Source organism: Electrophorus electricus, chromosome 13 (assembly GCF_041902795.1).
Source record: "Electrophorus electricus isolate QZ-2024a chromosome 13, ASM4190279v1, whole genome shotgun sequence".
Classification (NCBI taxonomy): domain Eukaryota; kingdom Metazoa; phylum Chordata; class Actinopteri; order Gymnotiformes; family Gymnotidae; genus Electrophorus; species Electrophorus electricus.
Window position 1 is genome coordinate 10860592 of NC_137509.1, and position 15804 is coordinate 10876395.

Genomic DNA, 15804 nt, shown 5'->3' on the forward strand with positions numbered 1-15804 from the left:
CACCTGCGCTTCAATGAGTAATAATGTGATTCATCATACTGACACCTAGTAGTCTGGGTGTTTCAGAGATTCTGCACTAAATGCATTTTAAACACAGCCACCTCCATGTGGAGTACGTGCAAAATTGAGCATAAACAGGTTAATTTGAAGACTACATAATTTGACTCTTCGTCTCATGTGAGCTGCACCTTATAGAAAAAAAAGTGAAAAATAAATCACTTCATAAATAGTTTGCTACTCTTTGGCAGTAAAAATGACTAATTGCTGATTTAAATTACATACATGCAAAACAAACTCCCCAAAGAATCCCTGTGAAACATTATTCCATTTTCTGTCTGCTTAACTGTAATAAATTTTAAGTAAAAATAAAACAAACATCAGTACAGTTTTAAATGTTATATGCTTTTATTTGTCAAAAGCAGCATAATACCAGTACACATGAACAATTAAGGACATTTTATAATCACAATCAAACTTGGCTACTTCATCATTAGAAGCATCAAAGCATGTAAACCATTTATTAAATTACTATACTGGATAGGCATTCAAACATATCACAGCTTGAAGGAACTAAATTATTGTTTTAACAAGTAAAAGTACATTTAAGAAAAACATTACAAAAAAAAATAAAAATAAAATCATACTGATCAAAAAACCAAAGTGAAACCTTCACTGCAGACACAGATCTGTAATCACTTATTGGTTAGAAACCATTCATCACTCAACTCCAGATGATTTGAGACTCTGTCATATGGTTAAAAAAAGGCAAGACAAAGTAAGCTGATCTACGGCTCCCTGAAAAGCTGCCAGAATGATGCGTTCAAACTCAGCAGAGTCAATAAACAGAAGAGACTACAATATGAACATGTGAAGGACTGCAACCTGCATACAAACTTAAGGTCATGTCATTAATATCTTAATGGATGTAATGTAAGCTTTCTCTCACACTGAAACGTCACTACCATTACTTAGTACAGTACATTTGTCCAGACTGGCTCAGAAACGCACAGCCACAACTACGGCTAACACACAACCTTCTGGAGAACTGGCGTTGTTCACTGCTGGCATGAAGAAGTTAATGTGTATGGTTGCATACTGTACAATGAAGAAAAAAATAATTTTTTAAATTTAAAAACCTTCTTACTGGCTAAACAGAGGGTTTCACTGCAGAGCACATGCGCCACTGGGCAGGAAGTCCTGGACGTAACTAGCCACGGCCTTGGTGAGGTAGGTCATGGTGCCAAAGCGGCCACTGGGGGCAGTGTCGTACAGAAGCCGGCAGATTCCTGTAGAATGGTCTCTAACTAGAATGTTCTCGTCGGCATTCAGAGCTTTCTGTATAGGAGCAGGAAAAGAGAAGGGTTAGTTTATGCATGTCTGTTCTTGTATGGGATAAAAACACACACACACCTGGTCCTGGTAGAACATGTCGTTGGCGATGTGGACGATCTTCTCCACGTGGATGATGCTACCAATGCTGTGGATGTCCACATCGGCCAGCATGGTGAGCACCAGGATGGCTTCCACCAGCAGCTGCCTGTACTCAGGCTGAGGCACGCGGTTCAGCACCGTCTCCACATGCACTGCAAACTTAATCTCACCGGGCGTCATCTGCAGGGAGAGGGAGGGATGAAGTGTGGAAACAAAACTTCGCTGCCATGACTCTTATTAGTAAGTGCTCATTGTTGCATAATTTATGTTAGCTTACAAAGTTATGGACTGTACAGTAAAACAATAAAGCTTTACTTCTCATGTAAATGTGCACCACAAGATGACAGGATGAATTTTCAAATGTCGATAACAAATGCCATTCTGTTGCTGTAGTGCCTGTAACAAGGATCTCCAAGCCTCCTGCTGGAGCTTACCAATGCCTAATGCACCTAACACTTTAGGCCAAGATGACAGCAAGCCTCGTCTATGCCCCAGTTCCTCTCCACTCCCCAAAACAACCCCCCCCCCCACATACATACACACACACAGGCATCACACCTCTCTTGTAGTGGATGACGGGAGCACGTAACCTTCGATGGACAGCCCATGACACTATTAAAGAGGGAGGAAAAAAGCTGCATTTATTTGCATTATTTAGAGCATCATACTTCCTCTTTATGTTTAAGCTCATAGCAGACTGCTTAAAAATACTTGATCCCAGTCTGATCCCAATCCAGTGCTCACACTAGCCCCTTGCTTACCTTCTGCAGAATCTTCCAGACTTTCTGGTAGAAGCCCACCGGCACTCTGTTGAGGGCTCCGTCCAGCCTCCTTCGGCGCAGCCACTGGCCCTGGCGACTGTCTCGCACCACGGGCAAGCTCACCGAGCCATCAAGCGACTCGACCGAGGAGAGCTTGGGCCTCTGTCAATCACGAGAGAGGACACGGCCACGTCAGCAACATCCCAACTCTACTGGCACATATCAAAGGCTCTTTCACAGAACTCCTTTGGCGGTGCTGTTAACGTCAAAACCGTCTTCAGTTCACCAAGAAAGCCTGTACTCAAGCAAAACTATAAGACGTGTAGTAAAATAAAACGGAGGGTGATCGAGCTCTTACGTCAGAGTCGATGTGCTCACTATCGAGTGAGTGTGCTGGTGTCTATGGAGGCAGAAAACAGAAGGATCACTTTGCAAAAGTCCTTTTATTGCTGGAGGCAGCGCCATCTATTCAACATCCAGGAACAATTACACTCAAATACCACAATCATACTACATCACCAGACTACTGTGCACCTGCAGCCCCAGTGAAAGCAGTAAAAAGCATTAGTGTGCTCACTCATATTTACTTTTGTGATACAAGGACTGCCCCGTGTTAATCCGTATTGCAGATATTTGCCAACACCAGCAAATTATGTTTATTGGATCATTACAAACAATATTTGTACACAGACCTATGTAAATATGATTAATTACAGAAATCGTTTTTTGATTTCTCATGTGTGAGCTAGTCTGAACCAGAGTGGAGCACACCTGACATATCACCTTACTCTGAGCCGACCAAGACAATCTGCTCTCCTCCAGCTGCAAACGGAGACACCACAGCACGTTTGTACTGCTCACACAGTAGAGTCATGGCTAGCTATATCAGACAGTGGCAGTGCTGTGGGTCCTAATGTACGTCCTCGTCTAGGTAACGCTGTGGGTCCTAATGTACGTCCTCGCCTACGTAACGCTGTGGGTGTCGTCCTCGCCTACGTAACGCTGTGGGTGTCGTCCTCGCCTACGTAACGCTGTGGGTGTCGTCCTCGCCTACGTAACGCTGTGGGTGTCGTCCTCGCCTACGTCATGCTGTGGGTGTCGTCCTCGCCTACGTAACGCTGTGGGTTTCTTACCAGCTTCATGTCACTCTTCAGTTTGCTGATGCCCACACGCTCGCTTTTCGTAGCACCCACATTACCCACCTCATGGATGGAGATGGCAGGGCTTACACCCGTATCCACAGCCCGTACTGCAGGTTAAAAAACAAAACCACCAAACATGCACAAGTGCTGTTAAAGATAAACGTACATTCACAAAGAATATCAAATGTTGCACTCGTCTATTAAAATGTTTGATGTAGTCCAATACAAAATTAACTGCACATACATATTCATATGCACACATCAGGTACACAGCATGTGGAATCAAGGAAAACAAGGAGGAACTGACTAACCGCTCTTCTGCACACCAAACTCTTTGCCACTAAGGATGTGATGTAGCAGATTCTTCAGCTCAGATGGACTAAGACTCATTAGACTCTCTGTGGCCTCCTCACCTAAACCAACGCACGTGCACACACACACACACACGCACGCACACACCTTATTCCTTTAAGCAAAGTTGTTTTTTTATAAGCTTAGCTTTTACTATATTTCTTTTAATATATTGTACATACATGGATAAAATGCATATTAAATGCATAGCTTTTACAGAAAATCAAAAGTGGAATATTCATTCAAAATATAGAAAATAGGCTGTTGTACCCGAACAGCTGAGCGACTGTGCCAGTTCAGTAGCCATGACCTGAATGATGAGGCCGATCCTAAGCCTAAACATTTCACCGAACAGACCCGGCTGGGTCCTGATGTTCATCGCAAGGTACACCATTATCTCCTGACACACACACACACACACACAGACACACAGACACACAGACACACAGACACAAATTGCAGAACCATAACTGTAGAGCACAGGGTTTTTTGTTTTGTTTTTTTTTTATTGAAAGATATTGATCTTAACACACATCATACTGACAAAATTAAATAACATTTTTTAAAAGTTGCATGTAAGAAAAGAGATGGGGAGCAGACTGACCTGGGTCAGGATCGAAATTGTAATATTGTTCTCACTGGCCTCATCGATCATTTTAGCCAGTTGATCAGGTGGCATGGGCCTACATTGGAATGCGCATCACCACATTTCACATAAACGTCAGACACATTTGACACACATTTCTTTAATATTACAGAGATATAGACACAAAGGGGACTTCAAAACCTCATTAAAACCTAAATATAACCAGCTTTATCACTAAACCTGGGCATACGTAAAGTACTTTTGGTAGTGTATGTAACACATGCGTCATCAGTACTCACGCAGTTATAGTCTTCTCCCTGGGCTCTGGTGGTAAGCCCACTGTTAGATGCTTCTGATGAGCCAGCAAATCAGAACAAGCCTGAAAACACACACAACCACATATCAAAAATAGAAGAAAAGACAAAGCGTTGAAAAAGAAAAAAGAAAGATAGAAAGAGAAGAAAGACAGATACCTTATTGATCCCTGTGGGAAACTGTTTTGTTACAGCAGCATACAAGCCACATCAAGTACAGATGAGACTACACACACAGGTCCCACACAATACGAGATTATGTAAGTAAATGGTAGGCTGAATAATGGTTATTACACTAAATATTGTTGTCCACGGCAGAATAAAGTGACAGTCAAAATATAGTGCTGAAATTGCTAGTAGTATCCAGTAGGTAAAACAAATTTTTAAAAAAATTTAAAGTGCAAGTAAGGAATGTTGAAGTGCGTCATGTCACTACATATTGTTCTGAAAATCTTTTTAGAATCCTCTCGGATAAAGGATATACGAGTTAAACCACAGCTGAGCTCGATATGAGCACTGATCAAACTGAAACTGGTTTCATCCATGTTTTCCTTGACTCCCTCCAGTCAGTCTCAAACAATCCAGCATTACTACATTATTATACGGTAACGCTCGAACATGGCAAGCACAAAGCCTCGAGTCTAGACGGCACCTAGGGTGCGACTCGCTCACCCAGTCCAGCTCCTCCACTTTCTTGCGGAGCATGCCCGAGATCATGCGGACGAGGCCCCAGCAGCGCAGGTCTCCGGCCTTCTCGTAGAGCTCCAGCAGCAGCCTGCGCACGGTGCTGCCTTGGCCACGCACCCCAGTGTCCCACTCCATTCCCCTGAGGACGTAGACCCGCAAAACGCAGACGCGGCTTTAAGCATCATTTCGGCCTCTTAATTAAAACTGCGTTTGAGTGATAGGACACCGAGCTGTGCACGAGCAAGGAAAGAAGCGCAAGGCTGACTTGTCTTTAAAGAGGATGTAGAGGATGTCAGCCTGGTCCTGGAGACTCTGCGTATCTTTGAGGAGCTGAGCCAGGGCCGTGTGGTCTATAGCTCCATCAGGACCATGGGGCAGGCTACTGTCTGATGACAAAGCCACCTCAGGAGGCTGTAGAGGAAAAACAGTTAGCAGAAACCTTTTTTGCCTTTCTAATTTTGTGTTAGCATTTGTGTGTGTGTGTGTGTGTGTGTGTACCTGGTTCATTTCTGTTACAGAAGAATCTTTTAGATTGAGAGAAGGTTGAGGGGATCGGAAGAGCTTAGTAGGTAGATACATGTGCACATCTAAAACGATGAAACAAAAACGAGGCAGTGAGAATCACTGGCCTTATGCCACTACACACCTTACAAATGAACAAGGAGATTTAAAAATCCTTAAACGGTGTCACTTGTGATCAGTTATGGCAAGATTACTTAAGTCAGACCAGAACTAAACGTAGTAAGAGCTCTACCCACTGTGGATGTGAAGTTGTTTGGCCTTATTCACTAGAGACACCATCTCCCTGGTCTTAGTAGCTGCAGCCTTGAAACGGCAGAGTCCGGAGGCCCCGCCCACTGCTCTCACCCCCTGCTGTGGCACCGTTGTAGCCAAGAGCTGATCCAAATACTGAGCTAGGTCATCATTATCTGAGCATGAGCAAGCGAGCGAGGAAGATTTTACCACCAAAACCTATGCATAATTCCATCCTCTGAAACATGATAATAGGAAAGAATGTTTTTGGGTTTTTGTTTTTTTGTTTGTTTTGGGGTTTGCATGAAAAATACCCCATTGCTCTATTAGAATCCACGACTGTCAACTTGTCTTGCAATGATGGTAAAGTTATTAAACAGTAACAGATAAGAAAAGAAAAGCATGCCATTAGAATTGTTACATCTTTTAGTAAATTTAAATTAAACTGACTAGGCATTGTTTTAGCATATAAAACAGCATTCAAACCTAAAACAATGGATGGGCTCTACAGGAAAGCATGAAAATTATTTTAAAAAACAATCCCCAAATTTGAGATGGATCACTAACGCCTTTTGGTTATGAAATATTTGAAGTGTGTGTGTGTGTGTGTGCGCTTCTTCCCATTTACCATCGCCAACGTGGAGATCAGGCAGACTCCCTTGGCTAAAGGAGCCACCTTTATTTGCGTCACCCTCATCCCGGCCCACACTGCTGAAGCGCGGCCTACCGCCATCCAGGAAGCTCAGACGAGCAAAGCATGAAGTGGTCAGGAACTCCGACAGCTTTCCAGTCTGTATCCTAAAAAAGGAAGCAAGTGAAACATTTCAATGCCTGTGTGGAGAGAGAGGAAGTTAACAGAAGGTTTCACCGGGTCAGCCTGACCTTGCTCCTCCATAGTAGCCATCCTGGAGCTTCTTGATAGTGGCCAGCACTGCGGGGTCCAGGTCTGTGTGGTCTTCAGCTGATGGGAATGAAGAATGAAGTTACAAAGACAGAATACAGTATAACGCAGCAAGGGACTCTTTAGGTAGGACCTCTACACTATAATCAGTTCAATACTCCTAATTTCAGCAGAACTTGGCTACACCATCCTGCGTGATTCACTAACTACCAAGTTAACCAATTCCTCTTGAACTGAATTACAAGTACTCAGGCGAGTGAAGGTTGAGTGAAAAGGTTGCCAATCCAAGCATTAAAAAATGTTGGTTCCCCTCACCCCCACTCCTGTCTCGTCAGCTCCACTTACTGAGCATGGTCTGGGAGACGGGGAAGGTGACAATCGGACGGCCAGTCATCCTCCAGCGAGAGGCCAGGTAGGACAAGTCAGTGCGCAGCATCTCCACAATCATCCTGTTATCCAGGGCCAGGTAGAACTGCTGGTGATCAATGAACTGTCAAGAGAGCAGGACAAACACAGCTAAGCGACACCAGAAAGAAGGAAGCATTATGCGAAGGATTTTGACAGCCAACATTATTATTTTTTAAATTTTAAAAAGAAGGAATTTAGTGCATATTTGATGTCATATAATCTAAGCCTTCACAAACACCATCTGGATCGTTACCTGAGGTGTAAAGGAGAAGATAGTGTTGCGGATCACGTAGAGCTTCGAGGTTCCCAACACGCCAATCCGGCGGTATGGCCTACCCGTCAGCCCCAGCCTCTCATTACGCCCTTTAGGAAATGCAAATTGTACTTCCTGCATAAGTCATAATCACAGTGCCACAATGAATTAATTTGAATAACTTATATTAGTCTGATGCATGAACAAATTTGATGTATTTAAGGTATTTATTTATTTAGTTTGGCTCCATACCTAGCCTGGCATAGATGTGGCTCAGAACCCGAGAGGGCTGTACTCTGATAGGATGGATGTCTGCCACTGTTTCCACCTCGATCCCATTCTTCAACAGCAGCTCCTTAATCTCATCAGTCTCTGCCAGAATGGATACTGCCCAACATCCCACGAATTAGAATATCACAAACGTGCAGAAAAACAAACAGATGCTTATTTGAAAAAAAAAAAAAGCTCAACTTAACAGTCATAATGGAACTTAGCATACCTTGGACAACCACGTCAGGTTTGGGGATGGTAGAGAACCTGCGATTGAGTGGGTCTATTTCTCCAGGAGCCAAGAAGCCCTGAATGCAGATCAGAAAATTATCTAAAATTTGATTTCCAATCATATCATTTAACCCCAGAACACAAATACATCCACAGATCATCAGTCAAGTGACTTCCAACCTCTGCCAGCAGGTTTCCCAGAATGTAGAGGGACTGTCCCCACTTCAGGGGGCATTTGCCCATAGGAACCCTTTCCACAGAATGAGGGTTCACATACTCCTCATCCACCTGGGGGAATATGCACAACATTCATGACCGTGACAATCTCCGTTTGATTCCTCAAGCTCATAAATGTTATCAGATTCACAGGGACACGATGGAGTGGAAGCTTCTTACGCGATCAAGCGGCACACTGTAGAGCTCTGGCAGCAGGCGTATCCCATCTTTCTGTTTGATCAGTATACTATCCAGTGCCTCTCTGTACTCTTGCACCTGGGGAGATGTGCCAACCAGAGCTCCATCAAGGCAGATTCTCCTTTTTCCAATCAGTGAACCTTGCTACATAGCCTTTTCATTGTTTGTTGTTCTCTTAACACTGTCTGATGGTCTTTACCTGCTCTGGGTTGTTTATGAAGATGCCATCCAAAATGAAGTAGGTCCAGAACAATGGCCATTCACATTCAATGTTCTCAAACAGTTTAAGCTCAGCAGACTCATAATACAGCCTGTTTGGGTCCTGTGGAGAGGACAGTCAGAAGATATGGGGTGCAGAGGTACAAAGAAGACAGTGACACAAGAAAGCTATGCTACATGGATAATACAACCTCATCTAAATTTCTGATATTTCAACACCCATTATTACCTAAATAGATTAGATATGAGAAATCAGATAATGAACTATTACTTGCATTTACACTGAGTCCATGCATAAATAATTCCTACCTCTTTAGGTGTTTTATGACCATCTCTAAGAAACCGACAACAACCATAGCGGCCCTACATAAAACAGAAGCAAGGGCAGCATTTCAAAGTGAGAGAGAAATTTTACATCTGCACTACATATAACGGTGCATTCAACGGCAGTTCCTACCTGTAGCTTGGAAATAATTTCTTCCTTGGTAATGTTGACTAGATCAAGGTCCTCCACAGCAAAGGCTGGATAGGAGATTATGGCGAGAACGCCAGCATCAATCTCTTTCGATGTGGAAGCTCTGGGCAGCATGGAGTTAAGAATGGACTGGAGGAAAATACAGCCACTATTGGTCACACCAAAAGCATAATTCAGGGGTTTTGACCTCAAGACCTGATGGGCTACAGCACTGCACCATTTACTGCTTCCCAACTCATGATTAATAAAATCTAATTAACTGGAATGTGTTGGTGGGAGCTGAAAAGACAATTAAAGTGTTCAGTGCTGTGGTCTTTCAGGGTTGTTTTAAAACTGCTATTACAAATCAAACTATAGAAAACTTAGAGCTATGTAATTGATGCTCTGTCTTAAAGTTTAATCATATCTGTGGGTAAAATAGAACAAACAATAAAGAATAAAACTATAATACATGCAATTAAAGTACAAATATGTTCATCAAAAATAAAGGTGTATACTACACAAACACCTAAAAAACCTGTCTCCCTCTCTCTTTACAAGTAAACGGAAGGTCTGCATTTCTTTATGACCTTTTCAGACCCGTTCATGTGTGTACCTGACAGTGTTGGATGTCGTCGGGCAGAGCGTGAACCACTGAGCTTGGCCCTCCTTTAGCCCCAAACAGATTGAGTTCATCCAGGGCCTCTAGTGCTGCCTACAACCACAAAAGGCCCATTCAGACACTTTGCTTATCAACTGAAACCCCATGTTTGAACAAAGACAAAGCTACAATTCACTTGATGCATCTGAGAGTGCTGTACACTGACTTGAATACAGGGCTTTTTCAACGTAAAGTGCCAGGGTGGTATTTCACTCTATTAGAATGCAAACACAGTGACTCTCTTACACAAAATGGGTATAGTACTCTCAGTACATATGGTAAGTGAAGATGAACAGTTTACTGCAGCTGGCTGGATTTTAGAAGCAGAAGGGTTAAAGGATTCCAGCAATGAGAGTAAGGGAGTCGTGTTGAGGTTATGTTAGGTCAGACACACCAGCAACAGCGTCACAAGGGTGCAATGCATGAACTTTTCTGCCTCACCAATAGCTGCATTCTCAGCTGCTCATGGGCAGAAATGGAAAACACTGTGTGCAGATTTATAGGCGAGTCCAAGAGTGTACATGAGACAGAGAGACTGAATGACGGACAAGAAAAATACTGTCTGACATCATGCAGATCTGTGCAGATAAAGTCAATAAGACCATAAGGAACTCTGCAGGTCATCACACTGAAAGGGACATTGATCCACATGACCAGGATCTACAGCAAGGCTATAGCAACATCATTTGGGCTGGAAAAGTATGGTTGTCTGGTATTAAAATGAGTTAAAGTGATCAGGATGGAGGCAATTAAACTTCTACAAGGCTGTATAACAGACCTGGGAGACAACTACACATATCTGGGGATTTTCCAATCACACGGGAACCATGAGACAGAGAAGGACAGCAACGTCCAAGCACCAAGGGATCAAACACGTATGCCCTGACAGTCATCAGATACCCAGCGGGCACAATAAGTAGGCCAAAAGAAGAGCTGTAAGATGCCAACATAAAACTCCTCACAACGCACAGTGCACTCCACCAAACATCCGGCCAAGATGAGCTGATGAGGGTGTGCCTCAGACAGATACGGGAAATGGTTAGCACAAGATCAAGCACCAAGTCAATTAAAGCAGAGGTGTATCACACCAGACAAGACCTAAAATGGCAGACTGTGCAAAGGAGCCTCTGAGAACATTCAGAAGCTAGTAACAGGATGCAAAGGATCATGAGTGCCCATGGCTCACTGATGTCCATGAAGATCAAAAGCAAGCCTATCTGGTTTCATCCCACAGAAGAGCCACTGTACCACAGATTTGCTAAAAAGCATTAATGCTATAATCAGAAAGGTGTCAGAACACACATTGCATCAAAGCTTGCTGCTTTTGGAGCTGCATAGCTGCAGACCCATCAGAGTGCCCATGCAGACCGTTGTCCACCTACAAAAAACATGTGCAATGGGCATCAAAACTGGACCATGGAGCAGTGGAAGAAGGTGGACTGGTCTGATTAATCACGTTTTGGTCTATATCATGTGGACATCTGAGTGCATGTGCACCAGGATGGCACCAGAATGCATTATGGGAAGAAAGCATGCCAGCGGAGGCAATGTGACAGACTGGGCAATGTTTTGCTGGGAAACATTGGGTTTAATGTGGATATTACTTTGACACATACCACCTACCTACACATTGTTCCAGACCAAGTACACCTCTTCCTAGCAACAGTATTCCCCAATTGCAGTGGCAGAGCAATGCCACACGGCAAAAAATTGTTCAGGAATATTTTGAGGAACAGTTCATGTTGTCTTGGCCTCTAAAGTCACCTGATCGGAAGCTGTTCAAGCATTCAAACATCTAGGACCCACCTCGCAACTTACAGGAGTTAAAGGATCAGTGGGCCACTGGTTATTGAAAGAGAGAGCGATCGCGAGAGAACATGCCGGGGGTAGACACAGTGAGGATACATAAAGTAAATTAGTTCAAAATTAAATATTTGTGTTCACTGTCAAAGTTTTTGTATGCTAAACTTCAAATATTGCGCAAAAATAAATACGCAAATACATTTATTTTAGTTCAATGTTGTTTTAATTATTGGAGATTTGTGTGTGTATGCGAAAGTTCTCAGCCCCTAGAAAGTTTTCAGCATTTTGCCATGTTTGACACATCTTAAAAAGGATTCAACTTATTATTTTCTCATCAATCCACACACAAAACACAATAATAAAGCAAAATGGGTTTGAAATGTTTTATCAATTTATTAAAAATAAAAGATTGAAATATCACATTTAGGTAAATATCACCCAAACTAATCCAGTTTTAACTAGCTGAACAAACTCACCTTGGCCATGCCGACAGAGCTGGCATTGAGCTCAGGAATTCCCTGATTGGTCTTGTCTCCTCGCTCCCACATTCCATAATCCTGAGAAACAGAAAAGGATCATCAGAGTAAACCCAACACAACGAGAATGCAGATCTACACATAGGGGTCACACGCCTATAGTTAGAGAGACTTACGGCCACTTTGTAGGCACCTTCAATGTAAAACATCAGATTCTGGACCACGTCCACTTCATCCTGAGTATATACAATGTGCAGCCCTGAGGGTCCCAAATCACACCAACAAATCAACCCCCCTGTTAGTCTGGGTCTGATTCATCAAGGGTTTTAGCACATGATAATATCCATTAGTTAAAATGTGTGAATGATACAAACACTAATAAAAAGGTAGGTGATTCCAATTAACATCAGGATATTCATTAATTAATCTGATGTTAGTCTTATTAGCTCTTCTGTGTGGTCTTCAATTATCCAATCAATTCAACCAAAACACCTTCAAATAATCACTACAGTGTGTGCTTTACAGGATCTAAGAACATAGATACATTTTTAGAAATATATTATATACATTTTAAAGTTTCCTCTAATGTATTAAAGAATTTCCAACTACAAGGTTAACCGACCCATATTATTTTTGTGCAGCAGAGGGTTCACCAAAGCCTAAGAACTCTTAACATGAGAGCCTCTGCGGACAACTTGAGAGTCTGCAACAGAGGAAATATAATGGCATGATGCATCTTAGATAAGGTGCGCTGCCTGACTCCGCCCAGCCCACCTGAGGCAGTCATCTGGGCCAGGAAGAGCAGAAACAGGGAGGTGGCGTCCATCTGCAGGTGGCCCCACTCGGCATCGCCTACCACTGTGGCACACGTCTGGGTATTGTACTTGGCATGGAGGCAGTCCATGGTGCTTTTGCTGTACTTGAACTTCTCCACTTTAGCCAGCTGAGGAGTGAATCATGACAGAGCCAAGCAGGCCCTTTAGATAACAGGCATAAAGCGGTTCGTAACAAGCGGCACACTCACCGCACAGCGGGACGGAGTGACTAGAATGCACTGAGGCGAAATAGAACAGCATGTCTCTGTGAGAACATGCTGAGGGAGGCGATGTCGTCTCTGCGAGCTTGGTGTTCGGTATCGGGTAATTGGTCGATAAGTCTCATGTTTCCGCACTGATTAGGTAGCGTGGTAGGAAATGGAAGGTGCAGCGATACCTGTCGCATTATACACTGGAGCAGTCCTCTCATAAGCTTCACCACACTCTACAGAGAAAGAGAGAGGAAAAAAAGAACCGTGTAATGGGGAGAAATAAAAGGAACAAATAAAATCAGACTAAATGCAGGCACCCATCTGTGTACACAATTATCTCTGACCTTTTCATCTCCACTTTAAAAGCGTAACACGAGACTGCAGAGACCGGGTCAGCCGCCACTACGCTGCAGCAGTTTACGTTCAAATAAACACACAGCCAGAAGCCTCTAAATATAACTGCACTGCAGAACATACAATACATACACTCCGACACACTCAAGACGGCCCGTACAGATAACACTTAGATGTTTAGATTGTCAGTTTTTAGTGCAGCTAGAGCAATGCTTAAGCATAATTTTATTAAATGTTTTAAAAAAATAATTTTTTTTAAAAAGTCATAAAATATAATACAAAAGAAGATCTGACTTCTAATCTAAAACCATGTTGTTGTTTTTTTTAAATCATTAAAGCGGGATGGAGATGTCAAAAGCCTACTACTCTCAAGAGACTCTGTTGATCAATTAACAGTAGAACGCACTTTCTTTTAAGAGGCATATCAGTTCTATACTGATGTAAGACCACTTCTGTGATTTCTCCTAAAAGGCTTAAAATCCAATTGTGCACAAGAGAAACTGGTTCACGGTCTGTATATTACATCCTTTTCCGTCCCCTGTGACTCAGTCTCTGTTCCATGTTACATGGGCCAACCTGCTCCAGCTCATAGGCTTTTGCCTTGTCCTCGTCACGGTCAGCATTCTTCCTGTAGGCCAGGCTCAGAGCCCACACCGAGATGATGCTGTAGACATTATCCCTGACCCAGGCGTCCGGTTGCTCCTCACTTGCAGGGAGAAGTCCCGTCACAGGGTCCTACAAAATCACCCATAACAATGAACATGGCCGCTGACTTTTAGTTTAAATGCAAAAGCAAAATAATCCTTTTGAACATGAGTCACACTATGTCAAACTAAACAGTCATTAAATTCAGCATAACGCAACAAAGCTATATATGCAACTAAAGTATAAAACGTTTTCATTTTGAGGTGAAAAAAGGTGTTTAAAATGCCAGCTCATATTACTGCAATACAGGCATAGCCTATACTTCTCAAATAGAGCCTTAATCTGAATGCTTATTTTCTAGAAATGTAATTAATATAGGCTACAGTGTCACATTCTCTGCAAGCGTCAGTTCTTAGAAAACTGACATTAGATAGCCCCTATAAAATTGAACCAACAGCCACTGAAGAGCAGTTTGTGGCCACTGGTACCAAGCCAGCCAGTTGTTACTTGGTGATACCGGAAACCAAAAGCAGTTATCATTGTGCATATAACCAAGATTTGAATATGATTAGACGCTTAACTATAGACCTACGGATAAACTAACCGTATATGGACAGACGAATGACATCCAACAAAGACACCTGGCGTGCCTATTCTACAAATATCGAAAACACCACCAAACTCAATTTTCAGATGGTCGAGCACACGAACTAGCTAGGTTAAGCAACCAAATATAACTTGGCACCCCAACACGCAGCCTACTTACTTGGTGGCTAAGGATAGTTTGTTGAACTATTCGTGCATAGTTGTCAAGTTTGACTCCAGAATTGCTCCGGCTCCTCATTTTCTCTGTTCAAGTCGATGTTCTTTGCAAGCTTATACTTCCGTCGACATCGTTTTTTAAAGTTTTCAAATATGCTTTGAAGTTCAAATTATTCCCACAAAAAACAAGGGTTATAACCCGGACTCTCTAAAAAGTGAAGCGGTTCTACGAGACCATCAACTAAGTTCGCTAGGGCTTCGTCTCCAAACTGTGCCTGCGAGCATAAACAAACACGACAAGTCTGGTAAACTCTGGAAGACCCAAACGAACACTAAAAATATACTGCCGAGTGTCTCTTAATAAAATGTCCGGACGAGACCAAACGACTAAATAATTCGCTTTCTAAGCAAACTTGCAGTACCGAGTTCTCGAACGCACACCTCCAAGCCGCGCGAGGGATCTGCGCCACTCGAGGAGAGACGTTGGTCCCGGAGAAGCACGTGCTCGCGGACGAGAAGCGAGCAAGTTTAGAGGGAGCGCGCGCCGTGCAGAAGATTGTTTGGTTTTCCGCTGCGTGACTGAGCTTCTAAGATTTAGCTCGCTTTGTGTTGACCTCGACTCTAAGAAAGACTGGAAGCACAACCAGCGAGAGAGATTCACGCCAAAGCGACTGAGCCAGCCCTTTGACTCTAACGGAACTCTCCCGTGTCAATGTTGCACTATTCAGTGGTTTCACGGTTTCTCCCTTGTACTTTCCACCAAGTGGCGACATAGACAATCGAATCTATATAGGCGCTGAACCTGGCCTATGTTCAGTACGATTCACTGAATAAACAGAGTTAACCTATAACATTTAACTTCCGAATACGGTTTATCTTTGGTTCTATACAACCTCCACTA

At 43.0% G+C, this 15804-nt stretch overlaps 1 protein-coding gene across 2 annotated transcripts; it reads right to left on the bottom strand.

Moving 5' to 3' along the window:
* Window positions 1–381: 381 nt before the first annotated feature.
* phka1a (phosphorylase kinase, alpha 1a (muscle)) lies at window positions 382–15587 on the bottom strand. Of its 2 annotated transcripts, XM_027014011.3 has the most exons (32): window positions 14908–15587; window positions 14073–14231; window positions 13328–13375; window positions 12890–13058; window positions 12292–12374; window positions 12116–12196; window positions 9792–9890; window positions 9179–9325; window positions 9031–9084; window positions 8702–8824; window positions 8485–8580; window positions 8269–8376; window positions 8087–8165; window positions 7840–7974; window positions 7588–7697; window positions 7272–7416; window positions 6908–6986; window positions 6654–6823; window positions 6031–6201; window positions 5771–5859; window positions 5538–5683; window positions 5258–5411; window positions 4571–4650; window positions 4290–4368; window positions 3956–4085; window positions 3646–3747; window positions 3326–3441; window positions 2551–2592; window positions 2193–2354; window positions 1990–2043; window positions 1411–1611; window positions 382–1335 (listed from the first exon to the last, which is right to left on the bottom strand). In XM_027014011.3, exons 1-32 carry the CDS (start codon window positions 14983–14985, stop codon window positions 1162–1164), a joined length of 3663 nt encoding a protein of 1220 aa, XP_026869812.2. In that variant the 5' UTR covers window positions 14986–15587; the 3' UTR covers window positions 382–1161. The 2 variants fall into 2 exon arrangements, with proteins under 2 accessions (XP_026869812.2, XP_026869813.2); XM_027014012.3 differs by lacking the exon at window positions 2551–2592.
* Between the last annotated feature and the right edge of the window lie 217 nt (window positions 15588–15804).

Bases quoted from the DNA above. Each gene is read 5' to 3' on its own strand.
- phka1a (XM_027014011.3), bottom strand. From the start codon at position 14,985: ATGAGGAGCCGGAGCAATTCTGGAGTCAAACTTGACAACTATGCACGA. The intron at 9,891-12,115 runs GTGAGTTTGTTC...TTGTGGTTGTAG, and splicing joins GCTCTGTCGGCATGGCCAAG to GCAGCACTAGAGGCCCTGGA. The intron at 7,417-7,587 runs GTAACGATCCAG...CTCTCTTGACAG, and splicing joins TCTTCTCCTTTACACCTCAG to TTCATTGATCACCAGCAGTT.